The sequence below is a fragment of the Cygnus olor genome, chromosome 1 (genome assembly GCF_009769625.2).
Source record: "Cygnus olor isolate bCygOlo1 chromosome 1, bCygOlo1.pri.v2, whole genome shotgun sequence".
Classification (NCBI taxonomy): domain Eukaryota; kingdom Metazoa; phylum Chordata; class Aves; order Anseriformes; family Anatidae; genus Cygnus; species Cygnus olor.
Genome location: NC_049169.1, coordinates 202817269 through 202844741, shown reverse-complemented (window position 1 = coordinate 202844741; position 27473 = coordinate 202817269). Strand labels below are relative to the sequence as shown.

The window sequence follows — 27473 nt, the reverse complement described above, 5'->3', positions numbered from 1 at the left end:
ACAGGAGGAGGGGGAATGGGCTAAAGTTGCGCCAGGGGAGGTTTAGGTTGGATATTAGGAAAAACTTCTCTACTGAAAGGGTTGTTAGGCATTGGAATGGGCTGCCCAGGGAAGTGGTTGAGTCACCATCCCTGGAGGTCTTTAAGAGACGTTTAGATGTTGAACTTAGTGATGTGGTTTAGTGGAAGACTTGTTAGTGTTAGGTCAGAGGTTGGACTAGGTGATCTTGGAGGTCTCTTCCAACCTAGATGATTCTGTGATTATGTAATACCATCAGCCTTCTTAGCAACAAGGGCCCATTGCTGGCTCACGTTTAGCCTGGTGCCCACCAGGACCCCCAGGCCTTTTTCTGAGAGCTGCTGCCCAGCCAGGTGGCTCCCAGCATGTCATGGGGCGTAAGGGTGTTCCTCCCCAGGGGCAGGACCCTGCACTACTTGTCAAACTTCATGAGATTCTTATGGGCCCATTTCTCCAGCCTGATGAGGTGCCTCTGGATGGCAGCACAACCCTCTGGTGTATAATTATGTATTGCTAATAATGTATAATAACATATTTGCTCGGGCTGCTGCATCTACTATTCCCTGCTTCTCCAAAGAGGAGTATTTTTTAAAAGGAACAACACTGTTGTGAATCCAGCGGTGATTCTGAAGCCACTGCAAGTGGGTTATTGATCACAAAGGGACTGAGGTATATATGTACCCGGTGTGCTCGTTTGCAGGCCTCAACAGTTCAGCCCTGTTGGTTTGCCTCTCTTCAGAGACTTGTGCAATTTTGTCAGCCAACGCTCTATGGATCTTAATGTTTGTTTTGCTTTGAAATGAATGGAAATATAAGTGTGCGTTACTATTATTCTCTTCCTTTAATCTTTCTCTAAAAGTTAGTCCTCTTCAGACCTTTAATCACCTGTCTTTGAATTCTCTTCAATTTACTTCTATCTTTCTGGTGCTGAAGTGCTTAGAGATGAATGAGGGATTGTATTGCTTTATCTTCTTATTATTTTTTTTCTCGTTAGAATGCTGGCGAAAGCCCATGGCCACAGAAGACAGAAAGTAGTTTAGGCTATTCAAAAATTTTGCCTTTCATATTGTTTAACCCCTTTGCTGCAAGAGTTGTAACATTTTCCTGTAACGAATGGACATTGAGGTGAATATACATTGGAACAGATATGGCACTGGACTAATGGTCTTAGGGTTGCAGAACCAATCACTAAAAATGAAGAAATGGCCCAGTTTAGGCAGCCTGTTCAGCTTTGTCTGATCACATGTTTTTCTTTCTGTGTAGCTGCTAGCTGAAAGGTTGCTCTTTTATGTGAGTAGGACATTCTGTCTTCTCCAGTTATTAGTCTTGTCCAATTTAATGTCATTTAAATTAAAAAAAAAAGTGAGTTAACAATATGCACAACTCAAATTTGAGCCTAAATGATTAATATGTATTTTTTAAGCTGCAGTAAAGAAAACTGCTCCCTGGCCTACGTTATAAGGGTTTGATAGTGCTTATCCTTGTGCAGGTCTGCAAGACAAGAGAAGGGTGTCCTTGGAATTTGCCCACAGAGCACAGACACACTGATGTATTCTATACTTGTCTATGCGCATTTATAAAGTGATACTGATGTGTTTTCTGTCATGCTGATGCAGAGAAAATTTGTTTTCCTACTTCCCCAGTGACAGAATTATCCAAAATAAAATATATCACCGAATCTTTAGGATTACTTCATATTATAATATATATAATTTCTTCTATGCAATTTATCTTTATACAGCGAAACTGACAAAACATTTGGGCAAGGCTAAGTGAACAACAATAGTTTATTAAATAAAGTAAGTAAGTCAGCTCTTAAGAAGCAAATGAACAAATTCAGTTGGACTGAAAATCTAGTGAGATTCACAGACACTTTAAACAAACATGAATTCATTGCTTGACAAATGTTTGGAGTAGTCGAGAGGGTCGAACAGCTCCTCTGGTACCTAAACAAGGGAGATGTATTGTGCCTACTGAGTTCACCAGCAGTAATATTGCCATTTCTAAATGAAATCTGAACTTGTTTTCAAGGAAGGGAGGGAAAACTGTGCCAATAAATAGAGATTTCATATGTGTAATTCTTTAGTCTCTTTGTTGAATTATCTTTCTGTAAGTTCCCACTGCAAGTTACACTGTTTTTTTTCGTTTGTTTGCTTGGTTGGTTGGTTTTTTTTTTTTGGTCGTTTTACATTTCATTTACTATGCTCTCACAACTACTTTTTACAACCTTAGCTCCAAACTTGATTCTACGACTGCTTGATCCCACCACCCCTATTACACCTTGTTTCCCATCCTCAGTAGTATTCAGCTGCTTTCCCCTCCTAGAAGTTGATTGCATGTCTGACATAATGAAGATCACTTGGTAGAGCAGATTTTACTCAGAGCAAATTACAGATCCTATTTTATGCTAACTTTGACTGCAAGTCACTGACTGCCCTTGTTCCACAGAAACAGCAATTTTAGCTTATGGAATAAAAAAGCAACCAACTAAGTGAATCCTCTGTGCTTTCTTCTGTAACCGTGTAAGTACACTTGAAATGCTCTTGTCTGCACACCAATAATCATTATTCCAGTGAAAGAAGCCCACAGCCTCCTCGGAATAGATAAGGACTTTTACAAAGAGACTGAGTTTTTTATATTTATTTTGCACACGTGGATGCACATGCAAATATGGTTCGCACATTATTTTTAATGAACATGCTAGGGTAAGATAGATAGTCTTTAAAGTTGGAAAGAAAGCACTGTTCTGCTGTTCCTTGACTGACTACCATCAACCCAATTAATACTCTGATAACAACAGCTATGCCAGTTGAATACCATTGCCAGAGGGCAATTTCTAGTTTATTTCTGCAAAGTATTTATCTAGAGATAATTACATATTGGTCTTAAAACTTGCAGTTACAATATAAATTGAGCCAGTATCAAACCATATATTAGAACTGTTTTCAATTCCACTGTGAACATTCAAATCGACGGTCAGAAGTCCCCCCAGTGAGAATGGGGGAACTCCCATTCTCATTGCAACTGTCCTATAGCTTTTCATTTTTAAAGTGGGTCCTAACTTTAACCGTGGAAGCAAATGCTCTTAGCAAATATGAAGTATCAATACTTACAAATATTTGTATCAGCAATTTTCTTTTATTGTCTGTGAAATAGGAGGTAGTACCGACTTTCTATGGATCATTGTTATTAATATTCAAATAAAATTTTCTGATTAATTTATCCTATTGTACATAAGAAATAGAGTAAATAATGAGCCTGGAAGTTGGAGGAAAACAAAACAAAAGTAAACAAAACCAACACAAACAAAAAAACAAAAAAGAAGAAAAGTTCAATGTGAGTTGTTACTAAAGCAGGAAGAGTGCCTTCAGGTGATCTGGCCAGAGACTTCAAGGGTATGGGACACTGCACAGACTAGACACTGCTGACTAGCTTTGACTAACCCTTGAAAGATGCAGAAAAGCAGGGTGCCCCTGCTGTGTGCCCCTCTGTGCTTTCCCCTGCTTTTTCAGTTCTGATGGTCACATACAATCTAGTTCAGTCTCCTATCATGGGAAACAGCTTATAACACAAAATACAGATGTACTTCCATAGCAGTTATTTATTATACTTAGAAATTATGTCTTCCTGGCCCAGACATAGGATCTGACACTGCATGACAAAATCCATGGTTGCCTTTGAAGCTCAGGCATGATCCCAATATTTTCCAATATTTAATCACTCCTTATGGTTAATGCTGGGAGAATTTTCTTTTCTGGTCTAAGAAGCTTTCCGGGGGAACGTATTCTTTCCTTTTAGACATGCTGGAACATCCTGAGAGGTTAATTTTCCTGATTAACATCAGGTACAGATCTATCACAGCTTTCATTAATTTTTTTTTTGATTGGTTACCTTGGGCTACTTCTAATTTAATCCAATTTAAGGTAAAATATAAACAGAACATTTCTTCATGAAATTTAAAATAAAAACCACAGTCACAAGTGTTTAGGAAAGGCATTATATAAATATAATAAGCTTGATTTTTCCCTATAATTTCTTTGCCTAAGTCTAGAAAGTTTTTTCCATCTCCTTCTTTGCTTTGTCTGACACCTACTTGTTGAGAATTATGTCTTTCCATATTCTTTACACCTCGGGTAGCACTCATCTGAGAGAGACACTTACTGAGAGCATGGTAGCTTTTATAACCAGACCCTCCATCGAAGTCCCAGAGGGTATCCAGGTAGATGTAACCTTTCTCTCTAAAACAGGATATAAAGAGCTGGTGTGTTACTTGCTCTTGGTTTAAAACCAACATTAATTAGCCACTTCTGAAGTGAAGTGATTAGCACGCAAAGTGTTCCTTCAAGTTCTGCGTCCCACTTAAATAAAGTTCCCAAATGCACCTGCAGTTGGGGCTGAGGGTGGCCTAGATGCCTGGGGCAGGTGTCTGACAACAAACTCCTCTTAGGGCATTTTACATCTGTGAATTTCTAGTTTGCTCATCAAAATGGTCTGTGACTTAGTTACACTTCTGTAAAGGTCTGTTGTACCTATATTGTCTGGGTGTGCATGTAACATGTTCATTAAATCTCTCTTCATAAATATTATTCATTTATTTCTTTGAAATGATTTGTAAGAACCTCTTTAAAAATGAGAATATACCTCAAGAATCTCACTGACATTTTAGAAAACAAATTTGCATATTGATGCTTTCTGGAAGAAATGTTGTATGTGTTTATCATTATGATCCATCTTCTGAAAATGTGTAACTATATATCAACCACGGATAAACACCAGGGCCTCAAATGCCAGCATATCAAATAATGCCTTTTACTCATTCCTCTTTACAAACAGATATCCAAGAGTTTTATGAAGTGACCCTGCTAAATTCCCAGAAAAGCTATGAGCAAAAATTAGAAGAAGCAAACCAAGTTGCAGAGAAATGGGAGAAGACAACATCTCCTGCTACAGGACAAGAAAATCTGCAGAAAACCCTAGAGGTAATTGGACAGATTGTGAATTAAAATATATATAATGAGTGAGATGTTTCAAGCCTGGAAATTGCCACAAAATGATTTATAAGATTGAATTAGTGGCCTTCATTAAGGAATTAGATCGGAATATGGAAGATGTATAGCATTATCTCTTTCACCTTGAATATATCACTAATTTCTACATCCTTCCAATTGCCATCTGTCAAAGGGGAAGTAAAAAAACTTTATTTTTCTCATCCATGGTGTATTTTATCTGATACTTGGTGTCTGTGATTGGCCCCAGAAGAGCATAAATATTGCCTGTTTACTGCTGAGATTATTAATACACCAGTGATTGTATCCAGTGTAAAAATTATAATAGGACTTTCCACGTGTGTGGGACTGACATTGGGTTGTACCTTTCCATAGTCAAAGTGCACATATATATCGACCAAAAATCATCTCTTTATGAGAAATAGATATATAGAAGAAGGTTATATGCCTTTGCTTTTTCTTTGTGGCCAGTGGGAGGATCCAATGCCGTTCTTCATCACCACTGGTTCTAATCTGCCTCTGCATACCTCCAGATTATCAACTGAATTAGCAGTCTGAACTAATTGTCTGACCATCATGTCTGTACTTCAAAAAACAAACAAACAAAAAAATAAACCCTCCCAGCCCCAAATAAAACGAACAAAACAAAAATCAGAAAACCGAGCAATGAATTGTTCTGTTCTTAAATAGCAAGGAAGAAATAGAGTGGGTACAGACTGCAAAATTCCCAGAACAGAATTAAAGATTTATAAAAAATTCCATTTTTGGTATAGATAGAACTATAGAGATAGAACTATAGAGATAGAACTATAGAGATAGAACTATAAAAATTGTCCCAGAGCACATTCCATAAGCATCATTATTTCTTTCACAGAGCTTTCCTCTTTTTAAAAAACGTAAAGCACAGAAACAAAGCGTAATTCTACACCACATTTTATATGTGATTCTTCAAAAAGATAAATCAGAATTGCAGGCTGCTAGAACAAAACTCTCTGAAGAAATGAAGAAATTAATTGTAAAAATTAATTAACAAAGGAACCTTTCAGAATTAATGAGAGCAAGCATTCAAATTTTGAGTGAAATCAGAACAAATGAGTCTTAACATTAATGTAGGGTATATTCCATGAATGATTTAACATTTGAGTCCCAGCCTGAAGACACAACTAGCTGATCCCTTTTTTTTTTTTCTTTTTTTTTTCCACAAAGATGTATGGTTTAAAAAGGTGCAAGTGTTATCTCTTGAAGTATCTGAGAAAGACAGTGGATCACATACTTTCCATTTCAGCCTCATCAAAGTATTTGACCCTCAGCCCCATCTCCCTTAACCTCATTGATCTCCAGAGGCTGAGCTCCTGCTCTTGTCCAAGGGAATTTAAACGCCAAATTCTGTGCTGATATTAATAGAATATATAGGACTAACTCCAAACTTTGCTAACCTTATTAAAATGATATTCTAATTTAAAGCAAAACAATATAAAAGTATTGTTTAGAAACTGGAATAACCTCTTCAAGCCAGAGTGCTGACAGTCAGACTACCCAGGGTACCCTCATTTTCAAATTTGCAGTCTACCCATAAACTGTGTAATGGGAGCATGAAGTGTTCAGTCCCTTTGAAAAACATACCCATATATGCTTTTAAGGGTTTAAGTGCAGTCAAAGCGGACTAGAAGTGTAGGCTTTTTTTTTTCTTTCTTTTTTTTTTCTTTCTTTTTTTCCTTTTGACAGCACAGTACAATCAGCAGTTTCGAATCAGACCTAATTAGCACATGCTGAATGTACCAGCTGCTGTACAAATCCCATACAGTACATTGCTTTCTGAGAGAATTTCCTCATGAAAATGTAACTGGATAATCTAATATACAACATAAGTTCTTATTTGTTGTCTGTTCCTTATGGGAACTGATGGTTTTGTACTTTTATTTCCTCTGTCCTCAATTACATGCCCCAAATGTGGAAAGAAAAAAAACTACCATTTTACATGCTGTATTCCTTCCTCTACACTAAAAGCCCAATGATGTTCATTCAGTCCAGAGGCCATCCCCTTTTCATGAAACTTCCAACTAAAACCTTCCTTGGTTGCCCACCCGTTAATTTTCTACACAAATTGCTTCCTTTTCTGTATTTATGTTCTGATATTAATTGTTGTTTATAAAAGGAAACCAGTTTTCACTGTCCAGGTCAGGTATCCTGTGATCCCTCCTTTGTATTGATATATTTACTTTTCCTGAAGTGCTGACTTTTAGATAACAGAAAACTTTTTAGATTCATTGTTTTCACTACTATGCAAATTTCCCTTGGTTTCACAGAAATGACTAGCCTCTAAACCTTCTCTTCTGCCACCGGTGGTTACCATAGTGGTTTGTAATAAACTGCTGCTAGACCTTACAGCTTACCGGGACTGGTCTTCATCAAAGTAGAGAGATGAAAGGGTCACAACCGATCCTATAACCTCCTGTCATTCTCAGGGAGTGCCTCAGAAGAGAGACAACTTCCAAACTCAGGGACTGTGATTTTGCAAAAGCATGTGAAAAGTCAGAGGAATATATTAGCAGAACCAGTTGCGTCCAAATTATTAGCATAAATGATCCCACATAGCACTCCATGGCTGCAATGGCATTAACAAAACGTGCTGGGGTTTAGTGTTAATTACTACTGCTTTTTTTTCTCACCACTTTCTTCATGCTTGCATGCTTTTGTTAAACTCTGTGCTGTTCAGGTGTTGACCCTGAAGGAGCTCCTGGCCCTCATGAAATCATTAAATACTTTGGCATGGCCTAGGTATTTAAACAACTTGTCTTTGATTTATACTCCACCATTAACAGCTTTGTTATTTATTAGAATGATAGATGGTATCAGTGTTTCCAGATGCAATATTTCCTACCATCACATTATTTTTGCATTTCACCCAGTACAAAAACTAAATATATGTGATAGTGTATCTGGCAGAGCTGTAAATACCATAGACCAAAATAATTTCAGTGGGTGGATGCTAGGGAATAAGGAAAAAAGAAATACATATATGAATGTTATTGTGTGAATCTATCCCTGTTGTTTTCCCTCCAGTAAATCCAATTTGACAAAATCAACTATAATTAGTGGATAGTTTCAGAATCAATGAAACTGTGTTTTGGGGCAAGTTCACTATTCAATAAATTGTTTACTGGGCTCTACTTTTGAAGGCTTTTGCTTGTTTCATGTATTCATACAGCAAGCAGGAAATGTGACATATCAGGTAACACGTGAACAAGTCCAACATGCTAGCTGTGGTGTAGGAACTCCAGAATATGGCTCAGGAGAAGACCTAAAAAAATCATGCTGTCCATTCCCTTGCCTTAGGACAGATCAACTGTATTTGAACTGTTCCTGACATATGTTTGTCTAATCTGTTCTTTAAAACCTCCCATGCTGGAAAGCCCACAACTTTTCTAGGTAATTTATTCCCTCACTACTAGAAAGTCTTTCCTGATGACAACCAGGAGTTTCCCTAACTGCAGTTAGAACCAATTATTTTCTGTTCAGACCACAGTAGACATGGAGAACAGTTTATTCATCCCTGTTCCAAAAAGCACTTAAACATGTGTTTAACTTATCACATATAATAACAGGAGCTGCCAGCTTCTCTGCCTTTCTTTCTCTTACTCTTTTAAAATGACCTTTGTGACTCGTTCTTTCGTACCACTGTTGTCATTTTAGGTAATATGTCCATGCAGCAACAAATGCTGGATCTTAATGAAAAAAAATAGTCTTTGAAGAAAGAAAATGTTTAGTTGGCTTTGACTCTTCCCAAAGGAACTGTAGTTAGAGGTATGAAATATTTTAGTTTCCAAAACAAAAAGCCTTGCAGCGCTGTGGAAGGTAAATAGTCTTGACAGCACAGACACTATATATATCTCTATATCTCCATGTGTATACAAAAAATTCCTGGAAACCACTCTGCAAGATTTGTTTATTGGTGAAAATGCTAACCCTGGATTTGGGAACTGTAGATTTTAATTCCTTGCTCTTCTGGGTTCTCTCTGAAGGAGTGTATGTGAGGTAATGAGAGGGGGACTGAAGAACTGAGTCACAAAAGGGGACTAGGAGTTGCAGTGTCTGAGGCATCTTGCCATCCATGTCCAGATATCAATTAAAGACCATGTCTTTGAGTGCACTGCATAAAAAGAAATGGAGGTTCACAAAAGCCAGAACAAACTTATAAGCTAACAATAATAAATTCCAGAAAGGGACAAGATGTCACTCCCTTAACATCTGCCTCTTTAAAACTTTGGTACTTTATTCCAGTTGAGATTCAGAATCATGCTCTCGTTGCTGTATGTAAGGACATAACTAGACTTCTCTTGCAAAGGGTGTAAAAGCACTGCTGACGCATCTTTCCTTATGAAGAAGCTATTTACTTGGGGTCTTCTCCAAAGATGTGGGAAATCCATCTTTCCTTCTTGGCCAGAGAGAAGCTGATAATGATTCTTTTGTCACCCACAACAGTGTACTAAGCTTTACACCAACAGATCTTATTTTGCTTTTCCTTGTGGTGTTTCCAATGTATGTGGTATAATCTAATATTTAGTGGGACAGAACACTGACACATGCCTTTATAGCCTAGAGGTTAAAGAGATCACCTGGGAAGCAGTCTCTTTGGTTTACTCTGAGGAGTGTTTAATCATGGCATATTACCTTTTCTTTGGTATACACAAGGATGGAATCCTCCATACTTTGCAAGTACCCAAAGACTGGTGTTAAAGAGTCATAGATGCAAAGCTCTTCCTGTTATCTCAGCTCTTCACCACCCTATATATCCAAACATATAAGTGGCAGAATTCAACAGAAAAGAGTAATATACCTACTCTAAATGCCTAGTACATTGGGCACTATCATAGGAGCTTTATTTTCATTCCCCTCAAACTGTGTTTAAGGGAATGCTAGTACCAGCATATACCACATTCAGCACAAGGGTTGGTGGCACACGGCAAAGTGTGTTCTCAGATCACCTAATTGAGCGGGTTGTGAAAGTATGGCAGGAACACGTAGTCTGTGGATGCTGACAGTGCTTAGGCATTGAGCTGACTGGTACGCTCCAGACAAGCTCCCTTAGGAAACAACCAAATGGCAGGTAGCTACCTTGAGAAGATGGCTGTGGAGAGCTGGCACTATGAAGGTTATGTGCCTCCAGAGCTCTGAGGATCTCAGCCACTTTTAAACTGAGTCACTTCAAGTCGCAGTAATAAAAAACCAACATTGGCTTAAGCCAAGTGAACAATTATATTGCCCATGTAGCAGGGGCCAGGAGCAGATGCTCAGGGAAGAGTAAGAAAAGGGCAAGCATGTATAATGGGTGCTTTAACTCTTTTGCAAGTCTAATCTTAATTTGTTTGGACTGGAAGCACAGAAACTGTTCAGTGCTGGGAAACTCAGCATTACCTTATTTTATAAACATTCAGCACAGTATTCACCACAGCTAGCATGCTGACTGGGGATGTGGCCAATCTGCTGCTGGAAATCATGAAGACAGGGTTTGTTTGCAATTTGGCTCCTGCCAAAGAGCTTAATTACTTCATTGGACCCAGCGTTATAAGACCAGCATTCACAGCTTTGAAAGGGTTTTCTTGAAATTTGGGCTCTTTAAGTTGTCCCCTTTGGAGAGAGGACCGATTTCACCCATAGGAAATGTGAGATAGGGATTCATCTGGATGTGGATTAAACTGAGGCCTTCTACTGCTCAGAAGAGTGCTTTCGGCCTACCCAGTTGCAGATAACGCTGGGGAAAGGCACGTGCCCTCTCTGCTGTCAAAGCTTTGCAGCTGTGCAGCTGGGATCAACAGGTTGCTGGTGCCTGAGACTAGGTTTGCAGGGATAAGCCCAGCTCCTCTGCTTAGCGAATGGTCACTTACCTGGGAAGAAGTCTTCTTCCCTCCCAGGACACTCCGCACTGCACTGAGCAGTCACTAGGTAAAGGATGCCTCTCACTTAAATGTTGTGTAGGTAGATACAATTAAAGCTGTGAGAGGCTCAGAAAATGCAATAATGGAGAACATAAAAGTACCTAGATGGAGGTATCCATCTGGTAAAACAAAAATTGAATTGCTCTTTAGCTATGATAATAGTAATACCACTTGAAGCTACAGGCTTGTGCTCAGCTCCAGAGGCTCATTATAAAACATAAATTTACCCTTGTTTTAACCTCTGTTTTCATTAGTTTGGTGTCCAGTTCTACTTATTTCTGGTCAGCAGTGTTTTGACCTTTATTTAGGAGGGAAATGGTGGTGAAGGAAAAGAACAGTTGGCTGCCGCTCTTACATATAAATCTGGTAGCTGAAGGTCTGCTTGTCCCTGTACTGTGGTATGGAAAGACTGCTTACTTACAGGGCATATGGTGCAGATACTTTCAGCATATTGAACTAGAATCATTTGCAATTACTCTGCAAGTTTGGTCATCACACGCTGATCTCACATGCACAATCTACATTCAGCGCAGTGTGATATCATTGCTTTGAGATGGTCCCCGAAGATTCCAGCTCTTCATTTAATTCTTGCTCCGTGCATTTCTTATGTTTAGAGGCTCGTTTTGCAAAGACAGCCAATTGCAGCATGCAAAATGGATCCTCCTATTCCTGCCTGCTTCAGGAATGCCTGCTATCCTTGTACCCAGCTATTATAGACATCGTAATTACTTCTCTGTCCTTTAAGTGTCGGCTCGTTAAAAGTTCCAGTAGTAAAACCCTTACTTAAACATCTTCTGCCTGGTGCAATTATCAAATCATTAATCTGTTTCACACTAGCAGCTTGTCTAAAGCACTTGGAGCTGCAAGACCCTTCTAATATGTGCATATATATATAAAAAAATCAGTCTCTTCTCTGGATTTTTGTTTGTTTTCTTTCTTTGTAACTGGGTACAGCTTAATTTGTATGGCTTGGTTTACTCCCAAGAGCCAAATCTGATTCTGTTTAAGTGATACTTAATATGCAAGAGTCATTAGGTATATCAACCATAATGTTTCATTAGAAAGGTTCAAAACATTCCGTTTTATGTGTCTGTTTCTTCACTAGATTTAGCTCCTACAGTATACGTTTATCTGATCAAATGCAGTTTGTGTCTGTGGGTTGATTTTGTACCAGAGCCAATTGGCATGTAATTCTGTTTGGCAATGAGCTCTCCGTCAAGAAGGCAGTTGTCTTTTTAAGGGGTACGGTATAGGTGACATTTTGGTTCATGTTTTCCTGCACTTGTGTATCTTCTGATCCCAAGAATGTGCAACACCCGTAACTAGGTAATTGTTTAAAAACAATGATGGAGCTTGGCTTCACAGGGTTATTATATACAATAATTTGGAAATTTTGTTTTCTGTGCATTAATAAGAAGGTATGCTTTACCTGCAGACATTATTTTATACACTTGCCTTTTCAAATAGTTTGGCTAATGTTTAGAAATGGATAACTGCAAAGTCACTGTGTTATTAAAACCTTATTTATGACTAGCTGCAGCTAAATGTCTTACCCATACTGGGTATCCGTACTGAGTCTCTATTTATAAATTTGGTATTTTTTTCTGTAGCTTGTCAATAACTTGAGTGTCAACGCATCTGTTAAATATCATTTTTGAGTTGCTTCTGAGTGTGTTTTAATGTGGTCAGGCCAATGTTTCCATTTCAAACCCAGAAGTTGTATGCATGCAGAACAGTGTCATCCTGTGGACAGAAATGCTCCTGAGTATGGCATTCTGGCCTCTTTATCCCAGATTCCTGTGGAAGGAAAGTTTTCAGATGAAGGCATGATGCTGAGAGTAAGGCCACCTGAACATTTAACGGTTTAACGACAATGGGCAGCTCAGCACCAACATGATGCTCTCTCACACCCCCTCCTTGACAGAACAGGGGGAGAAAATATGATGAAAAAAGCTCATAGGTTGAGATAAGGACACTTAACAATTACCATCATGGGCAAAACAGACTCAGCATATGGGAGATTAATGTAATTTATTGCCTATCACTGGCACACTAGAGCAGTGAGAACTAAAAGGAAACTAGAAACACCTTCCCTCCTCCACCCATCATCCACCTCCTCCCCCTGAGCGGCACAGGGGAATGGGGAATGGGGGCTGCGGTCAGTCCCTGACGCTTCATCTCCACCGCTCCTTCACGGTCACTCTCTACCCCTGCTCCACGTGGGGTCCCTCCCACGGGATGCCATTCTTCCCGAACTGAGCCTGCGGGGTCTGCCCACAGGCAGCAGCTCTTCAAGAACTGCTCCCACATGGCTCCGTACCACGGGGTCCATCCACCTCCCAGGAGCAAACTGCTCCAGCACGGGTCCCCCACGGGTGGTAGCTCCCCCCAGATCCCCTGCTCCTGCGTGGGCTCCTCACCACGGGCTGCAGCTGCGGCCCGGGGCCTGCTCCTGCGAGGGGCTCTCCATGGGCCGCAGCCTCCTGCAGGCCACATCCACCTGCTCCACCGGGGCCTCCTCCACAGGCTGCAGCATGGAGATCTGCTCCATGTGGGACCCATGGGCTGCAGGGGGACAGCCTGCTCCACCAGGGGCCTTTCCATGGGCCGCAGGGGAACTTGTGCTGCGTGCCTGGAGCACCTCCTGCCCTCCTTCTGCACTGAGCTTGAGGGCTGCAGGGCTGCTTCTCTCACAGTGCTCACCCCTCTCTCCCAGCTGCTGTAGCACAGCAGATTCTCCCTTTCTTCAGTCTGCTCTCCCAGAGGCCCAACCAGCGTCGCTCGTGGCTTGGCTCTGGCCAGCGGCGGGTCCCTTTTGGAGCTGTCTGGAGCTGGCTCTGATCTGACACTGCTCACAGAGGCCACCCCTGCAGCCCCCACTACTAAAACCTTGCCACGTAAGCACAATAGAGTATGTCATGTCATTCCCTAAATAGACAATTTCTGTCCCCTGTGGTGAGTCTCAGAGTCAGACATGGTTCTGCTTTTGCCATCAGCTTGTGCTTAGGTAGTTAGACACGCTCACATTCAAAGCCTTTACCTTTGTTGCCTCACTTTTATTTTAACATCACCAACACATTGTGACTTGCATGAGAGTTTAGAGGAGTCACTGGTCTGTTAGCTCCTTTCTGACAGGGAACAATTTAATAATTTTTTCCTATTGACACTGGTGGGAGGGAGAGTAGAACTGGGATCTTGGCATTAAGCACACTCAACCAGATGAGCAATGGTGAGAGTCACATCCACCACAGCATGTTTGTTTGTTTTCATTTTTTTTGGTCCATATTTATATAATATGCCTATCAAACAACCTCTAGGCAGTCTTCTGATCTAGGATTTGTTATTACATCTGCAAAGGGTTGGGTGCAGGCCAGAACAGCTGCTAGGGACCAGAAACAATAATTTTCCCCAATGAAAATGTGCCTGAATATTAACCAGCATATAGCATTAGCCACTTTTAACTATGCAATGGGTCTCCCCTGTGATAAGCTTTGAGATCAGAGTACTGAGTAAATTCCACTTCTGTGTATCAAGGTCAAGAATGGTAGATCTAGTTGTCAAAGATACATGAAAATATCACCTAGCAAAAAGCACTTGCAATTTTAACATATTATACCTTCTTTTCCAAAACACATTATATTTTAACAAGGGCTGTTGTCATACGAGAGTAATCTTCTGAAAAAAATACCTACTTAAAAATTTCAGAATGTCCCAACAGGTTTCTACTACAAGCTAGCAGCTCCTCCAAAGTATATGTGATATAATTCATTGTTTCTAATAAGATTCTGAGAAGTTATGTTTTTACCACCTGCGAAAACAAATGCATCAACTCTTAAAAATATAGTTCTTTGCCCCGTAAAACTGTAAGGGTTCTGTAAAATTGATATTCAGAGATGACTCTACACTAGTTAAGTTCCACTCTAAAAATATTTCAGAACAATTTGTCTCACTTACAAGTTTATTAACTCTGATCATTCACCAATCTGAGCAACTAAGCAAGAGAATTCACTGCCTTCCATGTGCAAAGGACACAGGTCTCTATGGAGAGGTTTAAGAGCCCATTATATATTTCTGCAATCTACCAATACTTCTTTATTAAAATGCTTCTTCAATAGTTCCCAAGAATAAAGAAGGATATCACCCCAAGATTTCTGGATCATATAAAGATCATCCTGAGAGTGATTTCTTGGATAGGTGCATATATTTCTGCTCAGTAAGACAAATATATACATATAAGAGAAAATATCCTTCCTGCTCTGTTTAGATTTTTATAAACTGGGACAGGTACTTGCAGGTTTTCACAAATAATAAATACAATCCCAAAGGCAACAAACTGAGAAATGAAAGGGAAATTGTCAACTCTAAAATCTCATTTTTCTTCACATTTTATGTGTGTAATACAGTTACAAATGACATGACTAGAACCACAGGACTTTATGTATTTTCAGCTTGGATGTTTTATGCATTTGACTGTGTTTAACTGTCACCTGCACCACTTCAGTCTGTTACAAGTTATGGCAACCACTGCCCCTGGTTTAGAGGACAGAGACAAAACAGGCCTATTTTCCATTATAACTTTTAGGTGGATCATGAACAAAGCTTTTGGCTAGATCTTTGTGTTCTGAGAAGAGGTGAATTTCACTCTTAGCCGTTCTCCCCCTTGCTGAAAAGAGGCTTTAGTAACAATTATCTTTCTCCTATGAAATCTCAGTCTATTTACCCATCCTAAAAGCCTTGTATGGAAATCCCTTTCTAGGTTTATTTCTCTAACCAAATCTTCCTTGCTGTTGCAAGCCTTCATCGACTTTCACATTTCCACCATATCAAAACCACTCTATTTGTCTTAATTTTAGAGCTTGCCATGGCTTGTCTCCTCTCTGCGTGTCTTCTCTCACACTTTTTTGTGATCTACCTCAACCTCTGTTTCCTCAGCTTTTCATGACATTTTCAATGAGGAACTTTCCTGGTGTTGCCATTCTTCAGAGGGAGCTGCAAGACTGTCTCATTTCATATTTAAAACTTGCCTTTGTCCCACAAGGGAGGCGGTTGCTGCCATAGCAATCATTACTTTTATGACATTCTCCTTTTGTTGATCAATATTATCCCACTGTTTGCTCATGTTTATCCAGCTTCTGTCATCTTGTAGGGAAATTGAAAGTTTGATGGAGCAGAACCTCCATGTGCTAGCATAAAGGAGATGTAATCTGTGGCTAGAAATCTGCAGCCTCACCTCTGTGTGAGGTGCTGATTCCCCAAACCCAGAAAACTAGTTTTGCAGATGAGTTTTGAAACCAAATGTTTAATATACTTTTAAAAATGGGATATTTGAAGAGTATCAGCTTAGCTGAATCTCATTCTTTCATCAGTCTGCAAGACCTAAACAGCCATGATGAAGAAAAATGGTTGAACCCACTAATGCTTCTATGTTCATGATTTCAGCACTCCAGACTGCTTGGCTGATCTATATCCTTCTGCTTTTCTGTCAGGAGGTCAGCCTTCCTACTATATAGTTATAATCCCATTAGTGTTGTTCAGTCCATTGTTACAGCTATGTAACATTTCTTTGCTGAAAGGACAAACCAAAATTATGAAGGTTTTCCAGGCATTCCATTTCCTTGCACAAGTATGGGGGAGAATCCCTGTATTTCTGAAATGCTGTGCCTGTCCCTGTATTTTATTTTTGTAGCTCAGCACTTTCAGGTAGTCAAGGTATCTGCCTTAAAAGCTTTCTGAGAAGAGACAACAGCTGTACAAGCTGAAAAAGGTTAAATCAGAAATAACTGACATAGTGGATCTGAAGGCCACTTTCTCAGAAAAAGGCTTTTGAAACTCTGTGGAAACATTAATTATTATGGTTTTGATGAGCTAAAATAAGTTCAATCTGTGTATTTTTGGATTTGTTAATTACAAAAAGAAAGGATCTGCTGAGTGATTTCAGGTCATTCCTTACGTCAGACTGGTGTCTTCTCACACATTTTGTGGTGTTGTGGTAGTTTGTAGAAAAACAGAGGTTACAAAACAGACAGCTTTGTAGCTTCCTAAGGAGTAGGAAGATTCATGAAAAACATATGCCTCCACTTATGTAATTGGTATTTTTTTTTTGAAATATCTTGTACTTTTTTTTTGACAGTAGGTGCTCCCAGGATACCCAAAGGTATCTTTGCTGGGTCAGCAGCAAACCTGTAACAGGAGCTTTCAGTATGCAGGATGCTGAGTATGGTGTTGCTGGAAACAGCCAATTTTCTGCAGTTACATTTATACTTCTTAATGCTGTTTCTTAACTCAGTAACTGTATTTCATAGTTGGCTTCCTTGCTTTTGTTCCCACCTAGGTAATATGCCTGGCACACACGTCTTTGTGCTCACAGTGAACAGTTCGGTTACTTGTGAGAATTAGACTTGTCAGATATTGCTTTTCACTTGCAGTTTGTGGTGACCCCTGGACAAAGGCCAAAAGCTCCTTGTGCTGATGCTTTTGGTCTATGGAGAACCATCACAGGGAAGGGAGGACTGGTCTGACATCCTTGATCAATGCTGAGCAGAGGGATGCAGCTTACTTTTCTTGGAAAAACAAGAGACTTCATGCCCAGCTTAACAGTGTTTTGTTGCATCCCAGCCATAAGGTGGTAAAGGCTTGGATTGTCAATTATGACCAGGTTGCTGGTAAGAAAGATATGGAAAAAGGTTCCTGGTTAACCAAATCCAGGAAAACAGGCAGCATGATGTTTCCAAACTGTGAAATGGCATCTCTGATTGCAGATATTTGTCTTAGCAGTAGAAACTGTGTTTTTGCCAGTAGCTTTGAAAAGTGCAGTATTAGATTTGACTGTGGCTCATAGGGGGCACCTCTTGTGAACCCTGTTTTACTAACTACTGCAGAAACATCTATCAAGAAGATGAACTTGCTTAACTTCAGCTTTCGGTACAAGCTAGTGAAATGCGAAGCTGACCCGGTGTTAACACAATAGGTTGTAAAGAATGGGCTAAATGTATAAAGAATAGTACACAGAGCTATGTGCTGTTGGCATTAACAAATATCAAGGTTATTCCAAGGCTTCTTAATGCAACCAGAATTGGAATTTGAGCCCCTGCTAATGAGAAGTGGGGTTGCAGAGGTGCCATTCTGTGCTATCATCTCTCCGTCCCTTTTAAAGGCCTCACACTGCTTCCCTGCATGATCCCTGCTAATTCCTTCTCTCCGAAAAGGTCTTTTTATTACCTGCAATTTAATTAGTACATAAAGATGATTGAGGATGTTTCAAGCAAATGTTCACCAACACTGAAAATATTTTCAGATAAGCTTTTCATCTAGCATTCCTCCAAGCCCATATGTACACCTACACCTGAGTCAGTCAGCTTGGTGGTACGCTCAACCCAACAAAGGAGAGAAAGACATATCTAGGCTGCCTAGACGCCTTTCAAATGCATAAAGTGTAGACAGTTCTAGTGTGAAGTGTTGCAGAGTCAGTGACGGTCCTTATGAGACTGAATTTATTGCCTCATCCAGGCTCCCCTTCTGATAGCGTCATCTGGACCTTAGTGTCAGTGCCTCCTGACAAGGGCACTGTTTCTCAAGTAAAGAAATATCAGCTTTAGCTGACAGCTGTGGAGGGTTCCTGGTCCTTGTAGAAACCCAAGGGAGAGAGACATGCCTGAGCAATATGGACACTTGGAGACTTCCTCGGCACTGCCTGCTACATGAGGTATTCGCTCCTGTTATCCTGATGCAGTTTCCAGTGATGTTTATTTAGTGCACTTACAGCTGCCCTTACACATCTACACTTGTACAACCACAAGCTCATGGAAGCTGAAAACCCCACACGGTCCATAACTTTGTAATAACCTTGGACAGTGGCTAGTGTTAATAGTTCTTGGAGTCCTCATGTGAAAGCACAGGTTTATGCCATCTCTCCATTAAGCAGTGACAGATTCTTATCCAGTATCTAATTCGTGAAAGTTGACCCAAAAGAAATTGTCTGGTAGCTCCATGGGGCCCCAACCTCCTGATAAGTATCTAGGGAATGTTTGTTTTCCCTTTCACTTTATATCATCAGCTGTTTATCAACATTTAGGGAGCATGATGACGTATTCTGCAGTTTCATGACCTGAGTCATTCCACTTATCTTTTGAGTCCTTTTCCTCTTATATATATCTCAGTGCAAAGCATTTTGCAATGCCCTGTAGGAGAGATGCTGAATGAAGAGAAACGGCACTGTGTTTTGCTGAAGGTTTTGTTTAGCCGCAGTATTTTTGCATGTCAGCACGAGTATATATGATTGTGCAGCTCAGCAGCCATGACTTGGCAAGGCAGCCTGCCAACGTAAAGACAGCCATTGCTTACTTCCCCTCCCTATGGCTATGGCCAAAACAAATACTCTGCATCCTAAGGTTCAGGATGCTTCAAGCAAAACTATCTCAAGAAGTAAAAGTCATTACAATATTCCCCAGAGTTTTGATTTTTTTTTTTTTTTCCCCTTGTCTTTAATACTGGCTTTATATCCCTGCATTAGCGTAAAACACCTCTGGTTTCCCTAAGTGTCACTTTGTGACATATTGGTCCTATTCTCAAAATGAGACTGGTTTTATTACTGCTATTGAGTAGACTGACTTAAATTCACCATTTCTGGCAAGAACAGACACAAAACGAGTTTCAGTTCATCTCAAGTGAAATGTGAGTAGTTTCCTCCTCTATAATTTCTCTGGATATGTGTGTAAATACAAAGAGACTGTGTGGGCCAGTGGTGGAGGCAGGAGACTTGTTTCTATCCTTGAATTTGCTATGGACCTGCGGTGCATTGTGAGATAAATCAGAATTCAATCACATTATCTGAGTGACTTTCTATTCAAATACATTTCCTACCAGGTTATCATGCAGTACCTAGCATTGTTGGGTGTTATTCTCATTTGGGGTTGTTCTAATTCTGTGTGTTTTTTCTTACTCATATATATGTATATATACTTTTTATAAGGAAGAATAGTATGATCTACTAAAAAAAAAATCCCCAAAACAAAAAGAGAAACTGCCTGTCATAGCAAAATATTGTGATGGAGCTTGTCCTAAACTGTGCGTGGTAGCACACATGCACATTCTCACATCTGAGAGCTAAGGAGACAGTTCTCTGAAAGCAATTGTCAGAGCTCTCCTTGCTGAAGTGGCAGCGATCATAGTTAGCATTAAGTGAAGAGCTGCCCCCAAAGGCCAAGGCAGTCCACAAGGGCCATTGCACTAGCTCTTTTCCATCAAAAACTCTAACCTTACATTCATAAATGTCCCATTATCTCTAATCTGAGATCTCCACACCAGCTGTACGGAACAATGGTTGCCAAGCAGTTCCTCATCTTGCACTGTAATATAATTGTTATTAATTAATACAGTCTCTCTCATTACGCTTGTTACAGGGAACCAGCAAGAAATGCAGCATCAGCAGTTAGGCAATTGCAATTTAATTGAAATGGGTCCTTTTGTGAGGGTGCAGAGCTGGGAAAGGTGAACAAGCAACTGTAGGCTCTGCTACACTGCACAGCTAGCTGGAGGTGGGGAGGGGAAAAGCCACCCTAATCCTCTCTGCTCCTCCCATCATTGTATCATTTGGTTGCCTTGATTTATAGAAAAAATTGGGCCATCTCCTTGGAGGCCCCAAGAATTTAGGGATCAGTTCTGTTCCCAGTTACAAGCAAAGCCTAGCTCATCGCACACTACCCGAGTGTGTATGAAATGTAGAAACTGCTCTGAAATATCCTCCTGGCCTGGAGAGTGGTGCAGTCATTTACTTACGTCCTCTGCACCCCTGCAGCTTTTCACCCCTGCAGCTGTTTGCTGCCACTGCTGCCCAAAATCTGACTATGCACCTTTCTGAAGAATCTAGCCCTACTTAAATTTGCTTCTGGTTTTCAGGAGAAAATGCACCAGCTCAGGGTGTTACTTTACTGGTCTACTGCCACGATCTTAACTCTAAACCATAGAGTAGTCCCCAGGGGGGACCACTGAAATAGCAGGATCACTGCCTGAGCAAAATGGCTACACATGTCCTTGGGAATTCTGGCAAACCCAGCACTGAGCACCGGAATTGGTAGTGAAACTCCTATACTGTGCAGTGAACATCTTTGGAGGGAAAGTTATATTGGTTTCAAGAAAATCTGAATGTGAAAAGAACAATTAAAAATATTGTATTATCATAGCAACCAAAACAGTTTTTTTTTTTTTCTTCTTTTTGTCTTTTTGGTTGTATAAAAAAACACAGCACTGATGCAATACAAAATCACACAAGAGAATAAATGTATCAAGTTGTTATGGCAACTGAAATATGTAGGTTGGAATTTATGTATCCAGAAGTTTACTTCTGTATAAGTAAAATAAACATTATCCTTGTTAATTAAAATATCATGCACATATTATTTAATTTAAAACCATTAGTCATGTTTTCTGTTACAATTAATGACTTACTTTCTGTTTTCTGTTTGCAAGTGTTTGCATTTGCTTCCAGCTGTGGTCCGCTTGAATTTTCAGTGCTTGCTTATAGGGGCTTAAATGCAGAGGGATTCCACTGAAGCTAATGAATATGATATATGCAGATGGGCACAACTGGAATCAAACCACATGCTTTAACATGCTATTCTTACAGCAGCCAACCTTTCTGCTCAGAGGGGCTTTTTGCAGGTGTCATTGCTCCGCACTTGAAGGGAGGCCCCTGCAGCCACAGCTCCCTATCCTTCGCCCAGCTTGACACAGTGCACATGGAGCTCACTCCACAGCCCATTTCTGCATACAGCCTGCCCTCTTCAGCTGTAAATTTGGCTTCCAAGATGTTGCATGATAGCCAATTCTAAATGAGCATTCATTAATTATGTTCAGCCTTTTAATTTTTCTAGTCCTTTTCCTCCAGCCTTCAGGAGAATTCAGTAATAGCTTCTGCTTTATTTGAAAGAAATAGATCTTTAATATCCCAAATCACTCTTCATATTTCATCTTCTTTATGCCCAGCAAAGTGCAGAGCAATGGCTGAAAGGTAAGGAATGGGAAGCATTGAGAGTCAGGATCTGACTGAATCCCAGTGAGCTGAGGGAGATGCAATTAATTGTTTAAAGTTTTCACCTCATTCATTCTCGTGGTTGGAGGAGTCTGAATTTGCCCTACGGTGTTTGGTAACCCTGCTGCAGAGAATGCTTTGGAAAACAGTCTGTCAGAATAAGAACTCAGCCATACATAAGGTAATTGTCTCTGTTCCTTACGTGGATTGCTGCCTGGCACAGAGCTACAGCAAGGGAGGGTCTTTGAGACCTCTAACCCATCTATCTGGGCTCATGCTTTAAGCATCATTCTCATACAGTTGGCCTGCACATCACTATCTCTTCAACCTTGCAGCAGGACTCCTTGTTGCAGTATCCTCTTTGCCCAGTTTTCCTCTCTGCCACATGCAGGAGGCCAGCAGATCCTTCCAGCCCCCCGTATTTAGTGTGCCAGGTCTCAGTGGGGCAGAGAGCAACAACACTTGTACACCTTGTGTTTGCAGGGGCTCTGGTGGCTTTACAGTGCCATGGTCCATCCCGCTGCAAGAGCCACTGCATGTGGCATAGCCCACCGGTGTGCCACCTTAGTGGCATGCTGCTCCCTGGCAAACGAGATGCACAAGTGGCCCGTTCTGCAGTCCAGCTGAAAACAAAGCTCTGCATGACTGGCATTGGAGATGGAGCCTAGACCTGAAAGGTGAAGCTCCTGGGTATGTTTTCTGGTCACAAGTCTTGAGTTTGTGGAACCAACTGACTCCAGGCAGCTTCATCTGAACTGCGAGTGTGGGAGGAAAAAAGCTGAAGCATGAGCTAGTGGCTCCTGGAAAGTCAGTTGTCTTGCCCCAGATCAGAGTCTGAGCACAACTGGGTAATTATATGATATGGATGATCATGGAGCTAGGGTTCGAGGGTACGTGTTAGCCCAGCCAAATTGACTATGGATTATTTAGCGACTTGGGTGACAGCTTGCAGACCAGTGGGCAAATCTGTGCTGGGGACAAGCAAATGCAAAGCTCACTAGTATCATTCTGACAGCTAGAGGCACTCTGAGAGCAAGGCTTGCTTGCAGGAGGGTGGGGAGCACGAAGTCTGAGCCTGACCTTTCTGCAACACACGCCAGCAGCCATGCAATTGTTCTGAGCTCTGACACTCTTTAAGTCTGTCATAAAATCTTCTGAAAGGTTGAATCCACTCTAGCTAAAGTTGAATCATGAAAATCCTAGGGGAAAATAAATATCATTGTGATATTTATGCTTGCTTCCAAAGTCAATATATATATATATATTTTATTAAAAATTTCAAGCACTTGTGGTGCAATTTGTATGGTAGAATTCATGCCCAAATGCTTGTTTTCCTTTTCTCCATTCATAGAATCATAGAATCATTAAGGTTGGAAAAGACCTCCAAGATCATCTGGTCCAACCATCACCCCACTACCAATGTCACCCACTAAACCATGTCCCTAAGCACCAGGTCCAGCCTTTCCTTAAACACCCCCAAGGATGGTGACTCTGCCACTTCACATTCACATTTCCTGGTCATATTAGGAGGACTGGGGCCCAAGGGATTGCAGTGAAATTCTTGCAGGGTTTGGCCCATGAGACCCAGTAGCAATGTACAACATCACCCTGACCTGGGGTGGCTGTAAGGACTGAGCTGTGGTCATGTGATGTGGACAAACCTGGACATCTCCAAACAGCAAACCAAATACCGTGCCGTGGAAATAGAAACAATCCCCTTTAAGATGAGGGAATCATTCAGCTGGAGATACAGAAGCATGCTTTGCAAAGGCCTTCAGAAACACTCAATTAGGCACCATCTTTTCTAAAGGATTTTGTGGGCAAGATGAGAGCTCTGCTGTATTATTTTTGGACTGAAATTTAGGCCTAGCTGAAGCAAGTGAAATTCTGCCTGGCTTCAGCAGGACTACATTCCTGATTTTAGTTTCTAGCATAGCCTGCTCTGGGATTGTCTGAGTTTTCAGTCATCTGTGATATGGGTAAAAGTTAATTCCTGCCAAAAAAATTGCTGAATGACACTTCTTCCTATAATAAGGACTATAAGAGGAAATAGAAATAGGACTATCAGGTACAGAAAAAGGAAAACATATCTCACGGTCTCTAGGACTTTTCCTCCCCATGGCATTGCAAGAAAAGCTCTTCGAGCCCACAAAGGTGCTTTGTTTTCCACAAACTGTTCAAGCACTACAAATTTTTTGGGTGGTCCAAGACGGCCAGCAGCAAGAACCAAAAGTGAGATGCTCAGAGAACATTTAGGAGAGTGGTCAGCCCTGCCTAGGTACAGCAAAAAGGTGCAGTCCTCGGTGGTCGGATCACAGACACAGAAGGCGTTCCTACTGTTCCTGGCACATTGCAAAGGATGAACTTGACCCGCGTCCAGCTTTAGTTTGCACAAAGCTCAAGTACAGTGCAAGTGGAGTTGGCTGCAACCTGGCGTCGAGGTGGGCTCAGGTCTTTGCTGGTGTCAGCGTCCTGCTGTGCAGCTCAGTTCAGCTCAGGTCGCTTCCTACTCCAGCGTAGCTGCTAAATGAATTCATTTACATTGGTGTCTTGTAAAATGGATAACTCCAGCATACGTTACGGTGTATTTTACTTTCCCTGTGTAGCTTCTGAAATGTTCTAATGATTTGTTTCAAACTGCTTACTTTCATAAAAGTTAATTAAATAAAAGCAGTATCTCTCAGCACTCTATATTCCTGGGAGCATTCGATTACCAAGATGATAGATTTTCTGACAGATATTGGCATCCACAAGTTAACAGTTCCCTTTGTTTTTTTTTTTATACCCTTCCCCTCTTAGTGTAAATCGTTCAAGGCAAGCTGGGAATTTATCTATGAGCTCTCATGGGACTGGAGAAGAGCTACCAATTCTTGATACAAACTGCCAAAATAGGTCTCAGATCAGCTTCTGATTTGAATTTCTCTCTCTAAACGCACACAGGAGAGCATTCCCTAAGCTTCCATCTGTAGGAGAAGCTGCATTAGCTCCCTGAACCCTAAGGCAGCTGCAGATTTATTTCGGCTTGTGGGCTGAAGCTCCCCCACACTCCCATCAGTGCTCCTGGTCACTTGCAAAGCTGAATCAGCCTTTTCCAGCCGCAAATGGTATATGTGCCCTAGGAAATATCCCATACAGGTGTGTGTGCAAATTAAGTCAAAGTCGTGGTAGCAACGTCCAAGAGCATGGAACAAGAAAATATTGTTTGCATATATATATGTATATATATTTTATTAATCAAAGTGTTTCCAAAACTGGGCCTCGTTCCTAGACACAAGCATGTGGTAACTACCATGGATGGTTACAAGTACCTCATATTGATATATTAAGAATAAGTTCTGGAGCCATATAATGGACTGGAGGATTCATCCACTGTTGCAGAGCTTGGCTGCTATAGGAAGACCTCCTGTAGGAATTCTTGGAAACCTCACATGCCATAATTGCCTGTGAGGGCAGATGCTCCTTCTGGCTGATGGCTGGCTCAGACATGAACTGGAACAGGCTGCCTGCTGAAAGTGGAACCAGCGACAAGTCAAGTCTTTCATAATTCATAACTGTGTACTTTGGAAAAAAAAAAAAAAAAAGAGTATCAGCAAGAATTTGTTGACAGTTGACTGTGACAATTGTGCATGTTCTGATAAGCTACAGGAAAGATGTGTTATAAGCACAGAAAAGCTTAGCTGAGCACTCTTAAAATTAGATAAAATTAACAAGGTAGCTAATGTGATTACTATTTTATTAATAAACATTTAAATAATGCTGTAAGTTTGCACAATGAGGGAGACATTGCCCTGAAGAGATTACAGTCTAAATAGTCCATGTTAATTATAATCTAAATAGATTAGCATTAATTATAAACAGAATTGGAGATTGCTTTTGGTGTGATCTGCAAGTCTTATAGTTACCAGCCATTTGAGCTAAGTTACCAAATGAAGTTCTAAGCTTCTTTTGCAACATTTACTTATAAAATCTCATCTCTGTTCTTTTTCTCCAAGTCTGTCAGTCTTGTTCTGACAGACTTGGAGGAAATAATATTTTCTTTTGTGATATTTTCCAAATACCAGCCTTCTAGATACAAGGTGCTGATAAACAATGTAGACTTTTGCTAATAGTTTTAATTCAAGCTTGAAGTCATTATTTTCAGAACCTCCTACCAGGAGGTACAAGCATGGTGCGTTTGCTGCCCTGCATTCATACTGTGTCACCCTGGGGCTGCCAGTTCTGCTTTTCATAGTGACCTCCACATACCAGGAATAATGAGGTGTTGCTAAAATACTTATTTTGTATGAGCAGGCAACTTTTGTGTATACTGTGTTCATGTAAGTTTAGAGAGCGTAGGCTTGTTGGTTAGCTTCTGAAGGGAGGACCATGTGTATGTCAAGAATAAGAGACTCAAATCCAAGAGCACTTAGTTTTTAATAAACCTATCACAGGACACAACAAGCATCCTTTTTGCCTCTTGTGTTATACAGTCCTGTTTATTTCAAAACACAAAGCTAAATGACTTTTGGTTTTTCAATGGATTGCTAATGTATACTTTGTTCAAGTTTGGGAATCAGACATTATTTTCCTAATGTGTATTGAACCTTAAAGCACTGGAACAGAGACATGTTCCAAATTTATTATTATTACTTTTACTTGAGCTGTTGCAGCCTCCTTATGTCCTTCGTTTACTGTTCTTCACAATTAATCCATGACCTGTTTTCCTAAGGAAAACAATTGAAATATTTCACAGCATTTTTGACATTCTTTTTTGTTCTTTGAAAATACTGGATTCAGCTAATGATGACAAATTTGAGGGAGAAGAAAAAAAAAAGGTAAAACATAAGCAAACTAAACTTGTTCCTTATCCAAGTTTGCAGCTGCACTCATTTGATAACTATTGTTCTACAGTCTGTAGTTTCTGCCGGAAGTTGTCAAGCCCCCTTTGAGAACTTGCAGAATCTTAGCTTCTGTAAGGATCAGGCGGAGCCTGGTCTTGATGATTAGAGGAAACAGGTAACACGTTGATTTGCATAGCTTATATTGCTGCCTGTAAATAATAATAGTGGAAAACACATCAGGTATTCAAAGAAGGCAAAGACGAAATGAAAATTTTTATGCATGCTTCTTCATTCTTTGTAACACCAATTTTCCTTTTCTTGGGGGAAAAAAAGCTGCAGCATTCAGAGCTGCTGGGTTCAGGTCCTTGCTTTCCTGCATAACTTTGGCCACGTTGTCTTGCTCTCCCTTCCAGATGCAAGATATGCAACACCCTTCTGTGATAAGAAACAAGGCAAACGAATGCATGCTTCTCCATGACTGCAGGCATGTTAGAGAAGCTAAAAACTGAGAGAGGACATGCATGGAGTCCTGTGTGCTCAGCCCCATGTAGCTGCTGGGCCTGATCCAATACAGCATTTAAACACATGCTCAGATGGAGCACAAAATCAAGGCCATTGGTTGCACTGAAGTTAAAAGCACGTGTCTAAGTAGTTTGCTGGGTTGGGG

The 27473-nt window shown here is 40.5% G+C and overlaps 1 protein-coding gene across 1 annotated transcript in view; it reads left to right on the top strand.

The window, feature by feature from the left end:
- The window catches only part of DLG2 (discs large MAGUK scaffold protein 2), a 1015643-nt gene that overhangs the window by 123457 nt on the left and 864713 nt on the right, over nt 1-27473 (top strand). The window contains 1 exon segment of the mRNA XM_040544402.1: nt 4852-4997. Coding sequence (XP_040400336.1) covers nt 4852-4997 — 146 coding nt within the window.